We start from the raw sequence: 12444 nt of genomic DNA, 5'->3' as shown, positions 1-12444 counted from the left end.
CCCATTTGTTGTTCAGGAGCGTGTTGTCTAATTTACATGAACTAGAACAATTTCCATTCCTTCTGTAATTGATTTTTAGTTTTATTCCATTATGGTTAAAAGAGATACTCAATATGCATTCAATATTTTAAAATCTGTTGACTTCTTCTGTGACCTTGTAGCCTGTCCTGGAGAATGTTTCATTTGTTACTAGAAAAATGAGTATTCTGCAACTGTTAGATGGAATGTTCTGTAAATGTCTATTAGGTCCATTTGGTCTAGAATGCAGCTTAACTCCAGTGTTTCTTTGGAAACATTGATTCATTTTCTGTCTGGATAATCTTCCCATTGCTGAAAGTTGCATGTTGAAGTCCCCTACTACTACTATTGTATTGCAGTTTCTCTCTCTCCTTATGTCTTAATTTTTAAAATGTATTTGGGAGGTTCAATATTGAGTGTACAGATATTTACAATTGTTACATCCTCTTGTTATATTGACCCTTTACCATTGTAAAATGGTATTCTTTGTCTTTTTTCTTTTCTTTTCTTTTCTTTCTTTTTTTTTTTTTTTTTTTTTTGAGACAGAGTCTTGCTCTGTCGCCAGGCCGGAGTGCAGTGGCGCCATCTTGTCTTACTGCAACCTCCACCTCCTGGGTTCAAGCAGTTCTCCTGCCTCAGCCTCCCGAGTAGCTGGGACTACAGGCATGTGCCACTACACCTGGCTAATTTTTATATTTTTAGTAGAGACGGGGTTTCACCATGTTGGCCAGGATGGTCTCCATCTCTTGACCTTGTAACCCGCCCGCCTCGGCCTCCCAAAGTGCTGGGATTACAGGCATGTGCCACCCCTCTGGCCTTCTTTGTCTTTTTTTAATCATTCTTGACTTGAAGTCTATTTTATTTGATAACAAATATAGCCACTCCTGTTACATTTTTGGTTTCTAAGTGCATGGATTATCTTTTTCCATACCTTCACTTTCAGTCTGTGTGTGTCTTTACAGATGAAGTGAGTTTCTTATGGCAGAATATAGTTGTGTCATTTTTTTTAATCCATTCAGTCACTTTATATGTCTTTCAATTTGATAATTTAATCCATTTACCTTCCGGATTATTATTGATGGGCATGTGTTTACCATTGCCATTTTGTTGCTGTTTTCTGGTTGTTTTGTAGATCCCATTGATTTTTCTGTATCTAGTAGTAGGTTTTGATTCTGTGCTGTTTATTTCTGTTGTATCTATTATAGATATTGCTTTGTGATTACACTGAGACTTATAAAAATATCTTGTAGTTAAAACAGGTTATTTTATGTAGGGCACGGTGGCTTACACCTGTAATCACAGCACTTTGGGAGGCCAAGGCAGGCAGATCTCTTGGGGTCAGGAGTTCAAGACTAGCCTGGCCAAAATGGTGAAAGCCTATCTCTGCTAAAAATACAAAAATCAGCCAGGTGTGATGGCAGGTGCCTGTAATTCCAGCTACTTGGGAGGCCGGAGAATCGCTTGAACCTAGGAGGCAGAGGTTGCAGTGAGCCAAGATCGTGCTGCTGCACTCCAGCCTAGGTGATAGAGCGAGACTCACTGTCAAAAAAAAAAAAATACAGAAAAAAATACAGGTTATTTTAAACTTATAATGACTTAGCTTTGATTGCAAAATATCATAAATAAACTTTACACTTTAACACAGCTCCCCTCTTACGTTTTGACTTTTTGATGTTTCAATTTACATTTTAAAAATTTTGCTTATCTCAGCAATTGTTGCAGTTGTTTGTTTTGGGGTTTTTTTGTTTGTTTGTTTGTTTGTTTTTTGTTTTTGTAGAGACAGGATTTTGCCATGTTGCCAAGCTGGTCTCCTAAGCTCAAGCGATTCTCCCATCTCCACCTTCCAAAGTTTGGAGATTACAGGCATAAGTCACCATGCCTGGCCCCGGTTGTTATTTTTAATAGTTTTTTCTTGTAGTCTTCATACTTAAGATATAAGTCATTTACTTACCACATTTATAGTATTAGAGTACTCTGAATTTTTTTCAGTTTTCTTACTTTTGCCAGTGAATTTTATGCCTTGAAGTTTTCTTGTTATACGTTAGTGTTGGGGTGATCAGACCCAACACCAGGCCGTGGGGGCTACGAAGTCCGGCGGAGTCAAAGGAATGAGAAAAGACAAGTTAAGAGTGAGTGCATAAGGTGGGTCCGGGGGCCAACGCTAGTGTGGAGGTTGTGAAGGCCCCAAGCTCTGGGATCCCACACTATTTATTGGTGATCAAACAAAGAAGCAGGTAGCGAGGATGTTTGGATGTGGGGGTAAAAAGGTGAGGATGTGAGGACATGAGGATAGATAGGTAGTGGTGCATCAAGTGTATCTGTGACAGTTTGGCATTTTCTTTGACGCATATAGAATGTGCTTTGCTGCTCGAGATAATGGAGAACATGTTTACGAGCCTGGGAGAGCAACTGACAAGTCTGCGCACATTCCAGAGGCCATGAGGGGTTTTATGCCCCGAGCCCTGGATTCCATCCAAGCCACGAGGGGTATTATGCCCTGGGCTTATATTTGTGGTACGGCAGGGCAGCCTTCCCCACTTTGGCACAGAGTTTGGTGTTCCAGAGGCCACAAGGGGTTTTAGACCCTGGACCCCAAACATTTTCCAAGACTCTTTTATATTATGACAGATAAGCCAGTCCTGCCTGAGCTCTTCTACCAACACATTAGCATTCATGTCTTTCAAACTGAAGAACTTCTTTTGGCATTTTTTATAAGGCAGATCTGGTGTTGATGAATTCCCTCAGCTTCTGTTTGTCTGAGAAAGTCTTTATCTGTCTTTCATGTTTGAAGGATATTGTTAGGTACAGTGTTCTTGGATAGCGATTTTCTTTCTTCAGAACTTTGAATATAGCATCCCAGTCTATCCTGGCCTTCAAGGTTTCTGCCGATAAATCTATTGAAAGCCATATAGGAGCTCCATTGAATATGATACGATTCTTTTCTTTTGATGCTTTGGATATTTCTTCTTTGTCTTTGATTTTTGCTAATTTGATTATGATGTGACTTGGGAAATTCCTCTTTGGGTTGAATTTGTTTGATGACATCTGAGCTTTCTGTTCCTGGATGCTGTTGTCTTTCTCCAGATTTGGAGAATTTTCAGCCTTACTCTTTTAATATGCTTTCTAGGCCCTTTTTCTCTCTCATCTTCTTTGGGAATGCTAATTTTGCAGAAGTTAGTTTGCTTGAACGTGTCCCATAATTCTCATAGACTTTTTAAAATTTTTCTTTTTGCTCTTCTGACTAGGTAATTTCATATGTTCTGCCTTCAGGCTCACTAGTTCTTTCCTCTGTTTGGTTAAGTTTGCTGTTGAAGCTTTCTAGTGAGTTTTTCACTTCAGTTACATTCTTTATTTCTAGGATTTATATTTGATTTTTAAAAATTGTTTCTATTCGTATTTCTCATTTTGTTTTTCAAATTTGATTTAGTTTTCTATTTGGATTTGTGTGTGTGTGTGTAAATCCTTAAAATTCTTTAAGAGGATTACCCTGAATTGCCTGTCAGACATTTCATAGATTTTCAGTTTTTCCGGATCTGTTGCTGGAGCTCTACTGGTTTTGTTTGGTAGTGTAATATTTCCCTGACCTAAGTTGATGCTTGTGTATTTGAAGAGATAACTACTGCTTCCACTTTTTGCAGGTTTGCTTTGGTAGTACTAGATCTTTACTTCTTAGTTTCAGAACTTGAACCGTGGCCTCTTGTTTTTTTCTTGGTCTGGCAAGAACTTATAGTGAATGCTGGAATTTAAACAGTATTCCAGAACCAAGTCACTGCACTTCTGTTCTTTCTCAGTCTGGTGAAGACTCTTAGTACTGGAACACTGCGCTGGAACTATATTGCTGGCCTTACATTATTTCCCAACCTGGGAAATACTTAAGTGGGTACTGCAACTTAATCCTGGCCTTTAAGTTGTTTCCAGGCCAAGGAAAGACTTTATACAGTCACCTGGGCTTTGTGGAAAATATATCTAGGGATTTGATCCTTCCTGTGGATTATGCCCCTTGCAGTGCTTTTGTACTGGCCACTCCCTTCAACGTGGCGTCCCCACTGGTCAATGTGCCAAGTGGCCACCAAGATCTGTGCACCAGTTACTGTGATCAGCACCCTATTCTTTCTCCCCAGTGAACCCCAGGTTTTTCTGGCCTCCTGGCACTCCCAGTGGTTTCTGTGGGATGGAACTGGAGTGATCTTCTTGTGAAGATTCCCAGACTAGCAAGGAGAGCAATTTTCCACTTCTAATTCCCTCTTATCTTAGCAATCATGGGTCGAGGGCAATTCTCTTTGAGTTTTGCTGGCTTGTAGGGAGGGGGCAGTTGGCACAGTGTGAAATGACTATTTCTCTTACTAATCATAGTTTCTTGATTCTGTGGGCCCAAAGGGTTTCTCCACTTCTCTTCAGAGTTCTAGCATATTCAAGTGGTATTCTTGTGTTTGAATAGTTTCTGGTTGTATTTTTGTAGGGGGAGTGATGCTGGGCAGTCTTCTGTTCCACCATCTTGCTGATATCAGAACACCAAAAAAATTTTTGTTAGAATATCTTCCACAGAAATCCAGAAGGATGAGCCTCCATTAGTTTTTGTTTCTTTGTGAAAATTAGGCCAATTCTTATGCAAATGAAAGCTTCACTCCGTAAGTGTATTTTAGGTCCCTGTCTTGGAGAAACTTACAGTTTAATGACTTGATTAATGATCTCTTTTATCATTCTTCCATCATTTAATATGGTGACTTAGAAAATCTTAAATAAGCTGTGGAGTATCCCCAGGAGTTCCATGATCAGCTTTCAAAGATACTTAAATGTACACATCCACACACATATAGTGTCTTGTAGTCTAGTCATAAGCTTTTCACAGTATTAACCAATCATCCAAAAAGTAGTAAGATCTGTCTGAAATCAATATTTTAATACATCATCAAAAATTCCACATTTTAATACTCAAAATTTAAGCAAATTCCTCAGTGCCTCATTTATATGCACTAAATGGAATTATTTAAATTGGTACAACTGGACATGGGGCTCATCCCCATAACTCCAGCACTTTGGGAGGCCAAGGCAGGTGGAAGACTTGAGGTCAGGAGTTCGAGATCAGCCTGACCAATATGGTGAAACCGTATCTCTACTAAAAATACAAAAAATTAGCCTGGCATAGTGGCACACGCCTGTAATTCTAAACACTCCAGAGGCTGAGACAGGAGAATCTGTTGAGCTCAGGAGGTGGAGGTTGCAGTGAGCAGAGATCATGCCATTGCCGTCTAGCCAGGGTGACAGAGTGAGACTTCATCTCAAAAAAACATAAAATAAGCCGAGCGCGGTGGCTCGGGCCTGTAATCCTGGCACTTTGAGAGACTGAGGCGGGTGGATTACTTGAGGTCAGGAGTTTAAGACCAGCCTGGCCAACATGGTGAAACCCCATCTCTACTAGAAAGAACAAAAATTAGCCACGTATGGTGGCAGGCACCTGTAATCTCAGCAACTTGGGAGGCTGAGAGGCACAAGAATCGCTTGAATCTAGGAGGCAGAGATTGGGCCACTGCACTCCAGCCTGAGTGACAGAGCGAGACTCTGTCTCAAAAAATAATAAATAAATAGATTGGTATATTTCAGTTATCAGGGATATTCCTATTGTCCGTTTACCATCCCTCTGAAAGTCACCCATTAAACAGAACCTTCTCTTAAATGATAGCTGTATAGATACAGCTTCAAGATAAGTTCTCTAGTCCACTAATATGCCTTCCTCTTCACTCACCCCCCAGAAAAACTCAGCTTCTCTGTAATCGTTTTCTGCTAGAGATTGGTTTCTTATAATATCACATGAAATTATTCTCGTTTTATTCAGTTATATTACCTCTCATTTGAGAGGCCTACTCTGACTTTTACATATAAACTAGTACATGCTATATACATATACCTTTTTTTTCTTTATAACCAGCAACAGTATATATTTGTCTACCGTTTATTCACTAAAGTGAGAGCTCCAAGAGAACAGGGATTTTGTCATTGTTTGCTCCTAATATCCCTTTTACCTAGAGCAATGCCTAGAAATAAGGTACCTTAACAATTTTTTTTTTTTTGAGACGGAGTCTCACTCTGTCACCCAGGCTGGAGTGCAGTGGCACCATTGGGGCTCACTGCAAGCTTCACCTCCCGAGTTCACGCCATTCTTCTGCCTCAGCCTGCCTAGTAGCTGGGACTAAGGTGCCCACCCCCACGCCCGGCTAACTGTTTGTATTTTTAGTAGAGACAGGGTTTCACCGTGTGAGCCAGGATGGTCTCGATCTCCTGACCTCGTGATCTGCCTGCCTCGGCCTCCCAAAGTGCTAGGATTACAGGCGTGAGCTACCGTGCCTGGCCAACTTAGCAGTTTTTAAGTTTTGTTAGAATAAATCTAAACAAATTAAAAATTTCACTTTTTTGGGCCATATTTCATATGTTTTGCTACTACATATTTTTATTAATTTATCATTAATGTCATTTTACTAAAAACTGTTGGGTTCATGGGTAATGTTTCTAGATAATAAGGTGTGAATTTTTGTAATTATTGCTGAAATATTTGGTTATATGTTGTAATTATATGACTGTGAAATCAGTGTTTTAAGAAAATAGAACTCAGGGCCAAGGCAGGCATATCATTTGAGGTCAGGAGTTTGAGACCAGCCTGGCCAATGTGGTGAAACCTCATCTCTACTAAAAATACAAAAGTTAGCCCAGCATGGTGGTGGGCACCTGTAATTTCAGCTACTTGGAAGGCTGAGGCAGGAGAATTGCTTGAACCCGGGAGGCAAAGGTTGCAGTGAGCCAAGATCATGCCACTCACTGCACTCCAGCCTGGGTGACAGAGCGAGACACCGTCTCAAAAAAAAAAAGAAAATAGAACCCAGTTTAAAATTACATATTCTAGTATCAGTCATACAGGATAATAGCAGTGCTTGTCATTTTCACACATATTTGAACATTGTTCATCAGTAAAAGTTTCCCTTTACATTTTATGTCTAGTTTAACCTATATGACATTGTTCAGATTCCACCATTTTCCGACCTATAATGACATCAGTTACATTTTTGTATTGAAATAGATGAATAATCTGATCTCTGATATTCTTTTTTTTTTTTTTTTTTTGAGACGGAGTCTCTGTCGCCCAGGCTGGAGTGCAGTGGTGCAATCTCAGCTCTCTGCAAGCTCCGCCTCCCGGGTTCATGCCATTCTCCTGCCTCAACCTGCTGAGTAGCTGGAACTACAGGCACCCGCCACCATGCCCAGCTAATTTTTTGTATGTTTAGTAGAGACGGGATTTCACTGTGTTAGCCAGGGTGATCTTGATCTCCTTACCTCATGATCCACCTGCCTTGGCCTCCCAAAGTGCTGGGGTTATAGGCATGAGCCACTGCACCTGGCCTGATCTCTGATACACTTTTCTCTCCACACCGCCCCCCCCCCGCCCCACCCCATTTTTTGTTGTTGTTGCTGTTAAACACTGAAATGATTTGTGAGGTGAGGGAACACTACAGTTCATATTCATGTAACTTTGCAATGCCCTGTTATTTATTTCCAGGCTATTTAGCAGACATGACCCACAAGCAGAAGAAGCATTAGCAAAGAGGAGGGGAAGAAACAGCCCGAATGGAAACCTCATTAGGATGCTGGTTCTTTTCTTTCTTGAAAGTGAGGTAAAAAATGTTTTAAGATAACTCATTTATTTTTATTATATTACATGTTAAATAAAATTGTCATTTCATTTTAATTTTTTTTAAATCAAATAAAAACAAGTCTGTTTCTTACAAAGTTGCCTTCATGAATTGCATGATATAGAAGCAGTCCTTTACCTTTTGTGGAAAGAATTTCTGAATATACATGTAGGTGTGGATCAATACTGAATACAGACTGGCAATTGTTAAACTTTTACAGTATTGCAATACTGCATAACTTTTTTTTTTTTTCTTTTGAGACAGGGTCTCACTCTGTCGCCCAGGCTGGGGTACAGGGGTGCGATCTTGGCTCACTGCAGCCTCTGCCTCCCAGGTTCAAGGGATTGTCCTACCTCACTCAGCCTCCTGAGTAGCTGGGACTACAGGTGCTCACTACCATGCCCAGCTAATTTTTGTTTCTTTAGTAGAGACGGATTTTCACCATGTTGGCCAGGCTGGTCTTGAATTCCTGACTTCAGGTCATCCACCTGCCTTGATCTCTCAAAGTGCTGGGATTATGGTCATGAGCCACCGTGCCCAGCCTGCATACCTTTTTTTTTTATTGTTCCCTCTTTTGTTTTTATGCCTATAGCTGTTACATCACATTAAACAGTTTTTGAAAATTGTCAGACTGTCAATAACACTAGTTTTATCTTGTTTGAAAATTACTTAGTAAGGAGAAAGAAAAATATGAATTCATGTTTTGATATTTGTACAAGCCTCATAGCAATGTTTTTAATGTGCTATATTCAGTTATTGCTTAAACAATTTTGTAATTAACACTTACATGTCAGGATCTGTTTTTGCAAGTAAGCTTTGGTTTTTCCACCAAAATGGTGTGGGGTTTTTTTTGTTTGTTTTGTTTTTTGTTTTTTAATCTGTATTTCCTACTACTGCCGTGTCATGGGGAAATGGTAAATTAAATCTGAAGAACTCCTGAATAACTTCTTCATTTAGAAATGGTTGAAAATAGAGTTGCGGGCCACGTGCAGTGGCTCAGGCTTGTAATCCCAGCACTTTGGGAGGCTGAGGTGGGCAGATCACTTGAGGCCAGGAGTTTAAGATCAGCCTGGCTAGTATAGCAAAAGTCCGTCTCTACTAAAAATAGAAAAGAAATAGCTGGGCGTGGTGGCACACACCTAATCACAGCTAATTAAGAGGCCGAGGCACAAGAATCGCTTGAACCCAGGAGGCAGAGATTGCATGCAGTGAGCCGAGATTTTGTACCACTGCACTCCACCCTTTGCCACAGAGCCAGATTCTGTCTCAGAAAAAATTAAAATAAATAAGCAAACAAAATAGAGTTGCAAAAGAAGTAGAGAACATCTGGAAACCTAGGACTCTCAATTTTATTTGTTAAAAAGTGTTTTTGATTTGTGCTAAAATGTCAGTGAAGAAGAGAAACGATTCTATGAATGCTCAAGTTTGAGAGTAAGAGGGGAACTTCGTAGGAATAAGGAAGAGAGACACAAACAGGTAGCCTGTATGAAAATTAAAATTGGAGAAGTAAGAACTCAGTCAGTGGAATGAAGGGTGTTAGGGCAAAATAGCAGAAAGTGGTGAAGGAGTTGCTGCTATTTTTTAAGAGAGTTACCAATGAATAGAGAAATAAAGTCAGAAACAAAACTAGCTAGAGAGTTGAATTTGAGTAAAGAATGGGTTTAATAGTGTTTTAAATGTGTATACAAATTACCTGAGGATCTTGTTAAAATGCCAGTTCTGATTCAGTAGCTCTAGAACGGGGCCTGAGATTCTGCATTTCTAACAGTCTCCAAGATAGTGCTTATGCTCCTGGTCCAAGGATCACACTTTGCATACTAATAATTTGAAGCATTATTTTCTTAACAAGCCAGGGTAGATATATTACAGAATAAAGTGCAAAATGTGAATTTTTTTAGTAAAACACTAACTACCCCATAAATATCACATGTCTAGTAAACCATCTCAACTTATACTCTTATCTCCCTTAGGTTTTAGAGGAATGGAATAAAAAGTAGCCAGGCATGGTGGCTACTTGGGAGGCTAAGGTGGGAGGATCCCTTGAGCCCAGGAGTTGCACAGGCTGTGCAGTAAGCTATGATTGCACCATTTGCACTCCAGCCTGTGCAAGACCTAGTCTCTTAAAAAAAAAACAAAAAAGCAACAATAGTTTCAGAAATTGATAAGTATGAGATAACTACTGAAAAGTTTAGGGAATATGATGATCTTCGCTAACTGACTTTGATTATTAATTAAAGGAAAATGTTTTTTATCTCTGAAAGCTCAAGGACTTTTCAATTTATTAAAAGGCATGAATACTTAGTTTCAGGCTGTTTGTCGTTTATTTAAAGAAGTAATTTGTAATGTTTATTACTGCACAATTTTCAGATGGTCTTACTGTATTCCTGTGTTTGCTACCATTTTCTAAAGTCTTACAACAGTATTAGAATGTATTTGTCAGTTATCCTGTATTGCATTTCTTTTTTTTTTTTTTTTCCTTTTTTTTTTTGGAGACAGAGTCTTGCTCTGTCACTCAGGCTGGAGTGCAGTGGCATGATCTCAGCTCACTGCAACCTCTGTCTCCCAGATTCAAGCAGTTCTCATACTTTAGCCTCCAAGTAGCTGGGACTACAAGTGTGTACCACTATGCCTGGCTAATTTTTGTATTTTTGGTAGAGACAGGGTTTCACCATGTTGGTCTGGCTGGTCTCGAACTCCTAACCTCAAGTGGTCCACCTGCCTCGGCCTTCCAAAGTGCTGGAATTATAGGCGTGAGCCACCACACCTGGCCCTGTATTGCATTCTTGACAGCTACAAAAGAAACTGCAAATAGTATTGAAAGGTTGATTCTTATGATTCATGGTGTTTATATTGACTTTTATGGTCTCCTGTGTTTCACAAGAAATTTTCTTTGTGAAAATCTCTCCTCTTATCTTTTTATACTTGTGTTCCCCCAGGATGAATGCTTAATTAAGCCATATTCTTATAGTGTGATGGTATTCCAATTATGCTCTACTCTGAATTTCTCTTTGTTTTACTGTCACACACTTTAATTGGTAAAATTTAGTAATAGACTTGTGAAATACTAAATTGAAAGAGACTTTAGAAATAATAAAGTAGAGGGAGTCTTTTTAGGGGTATGGAGTCTTGCTGGAGTGCCGTGGTACAATCTCAGCTCACTGCAACCTCTGCCTCCTGGGTTCAAGCGATTCTCCCATCTCAGCCTCCCGAGTAGCTGGGATTACAGGCATGTGCCACCACGTCTGGCTAATCTTTATATTTTTAGTAGAGATGGGGTTTCGCCATGTTGGCCAGGCTGGACTTGAACTCCTGACCTCAAGTGATCCACCCTCCTCAGCTTCCGAAAGTGCTGAGATTACAGGCATGAAGCACTGTCTGCAGCCAAGGGAGTCTTTTATAGATGAGTTACAGACTGATATGGTTTGGCCCTATCCCCACCCACATCTCATCTTGAATTGTAATAATCCCCACGTGTCAAGGATGGGACCAGGTGGAGATAATTGAATCATAAGGGCAGTTTTTCTTACACGATTCTCATGGTAGTAAATAAGTCTCACGAGATCTGATGTTTTTATCAATGGGAGTTCCCCTGCACAAGCTCTCTTGCCTGCCACCATGTAAGATGTCCCTTTGTTCTTCCTTCATCTTTTGCCATGATTGTGAGGCATCCCCAGTCATGTGGATCTGTGAGTCCATTAAACCTCTTTCACTTAAAAATTTCCCAGTCTCGGATATGTCTTTATTAGCAGCATGAGAACAGACAAATACACAGACATCTACCTGGGATAAACTGAACTGATTATTTTACCGAAATGAGAAGTAGTAACATTTTAATAGAATTATAAAATGCTGAATTGAAATCAGTTTACAGTGCAGGTAAAATGTGATTAAGAGATCTGCCTAAACAAGTCTGTAACTTTATTTTCTTTTGGTACCAAAAGGTGATTTTTTAAGATGTTTTAACCTGTGACAGCCATTGATTTCAGATGACAAAATACCTTGTATTTTAGATGCACGCCAGATAGTTGGATAAGTCGTACTTGAATGTGATGAGTCTGGATTTCCCTAGAGGTAGTATGACTCCAGAATTTATTATAAAAAGTGTGATGCCGCCAGGTGCAGTGGCTCACGCCTGTAATCCTAGCACTTTGGGAGGCTGAGGCGGGCAGATCACGAGGTCAGGAGATCAAGACCATCCTGGCTAACATGGTGAAACCCCGTCTCTACTAGAAATGCAAAAAATTAGCCGGGCCTGGTGGCGGGCACTTGTAGTTTCAGCTACTTTGGAGGCTGAGGCAGGAGAATAACATGAACCCAGGAGGCAGAGCTTGCAGAGAGCCGAGATTGTGCCACTGTCCTCCAGCCTGGGTGACAGTGTGAGACTCCAGCTCAAAAAAAAAAATAAAAAGTGTGATGGTTTGCTTTTCAGAGTGATAAGGATGCTAGATGCTATTAGTAATTATTTCAAAACAACAAGAACAACCCAGAACATTTCTGGATAATCTGGCAGTATGGTGGTCGTCCTCCTCCTCCTCCTCCTCCTCCTCCTCCTCCTCCTCCTCCTTCTCCTCCTCCTCCTCCTCCTCCTCCTCCTCCTCCTCCTCCTCCTCCTTCTCCTCCTCCTCCTCCTCCTCCTCCTCCTCCTCCTTTCTTCCTCCTTTCTTCCTCCTCCTCCTTCTTTCTTCCTCCTTTCTTCCTCCTTTCTTCCTCCTTTCTTCCTCCTTTCTTCCTCCTTTCTTCCTCCTCC

At 40.3% G+C, this 12444-nt stretch overlaps 1 protein-coding gene across 5 annotated transcripts in view; it reads left to right on the top strand.

Annotated features, from left to right (window-relative positions):
• Nucleotides 1-12444, top strand: part of STAG1 (STAG1 cohesin complex component) — a 401927-nt gene that overhangs the window by 276377 nt on the left and 113106 nt on the right. For all 5 annotated transcript variants that reach the window (XM_077991519.1, XM_015132094.3, XM_077991520.1 and 2 more), the window contains one exon: nucleotides 7565-7679. In XM_077991519.1, the coding sequence (XP_077847645.1) occupies nucleotides 7565-7679 (115 nt within the window). The remainder of the gene's footprint in view (nucleotides 1-7564; nucleotides 7680-12444) is intronic.

Source organism: Macaca mulatta, chromosome 2, assembly GCF_049350105.2.
Source record: "Macaca mulatta isolate MMU2019108-1 chromosome 2, T2T-MMU8v2.0, whole genome shotgun sequence".
Taxonomy (NCBI): Eukaryota; Metazoa; Chordata; class Mammalia; order Primates; family Cercopithecidae; genus Macaca; species Macaca mulatta.
This window is presented reverse-complemented; position numbering and strand designations above follow the sequence as displayed.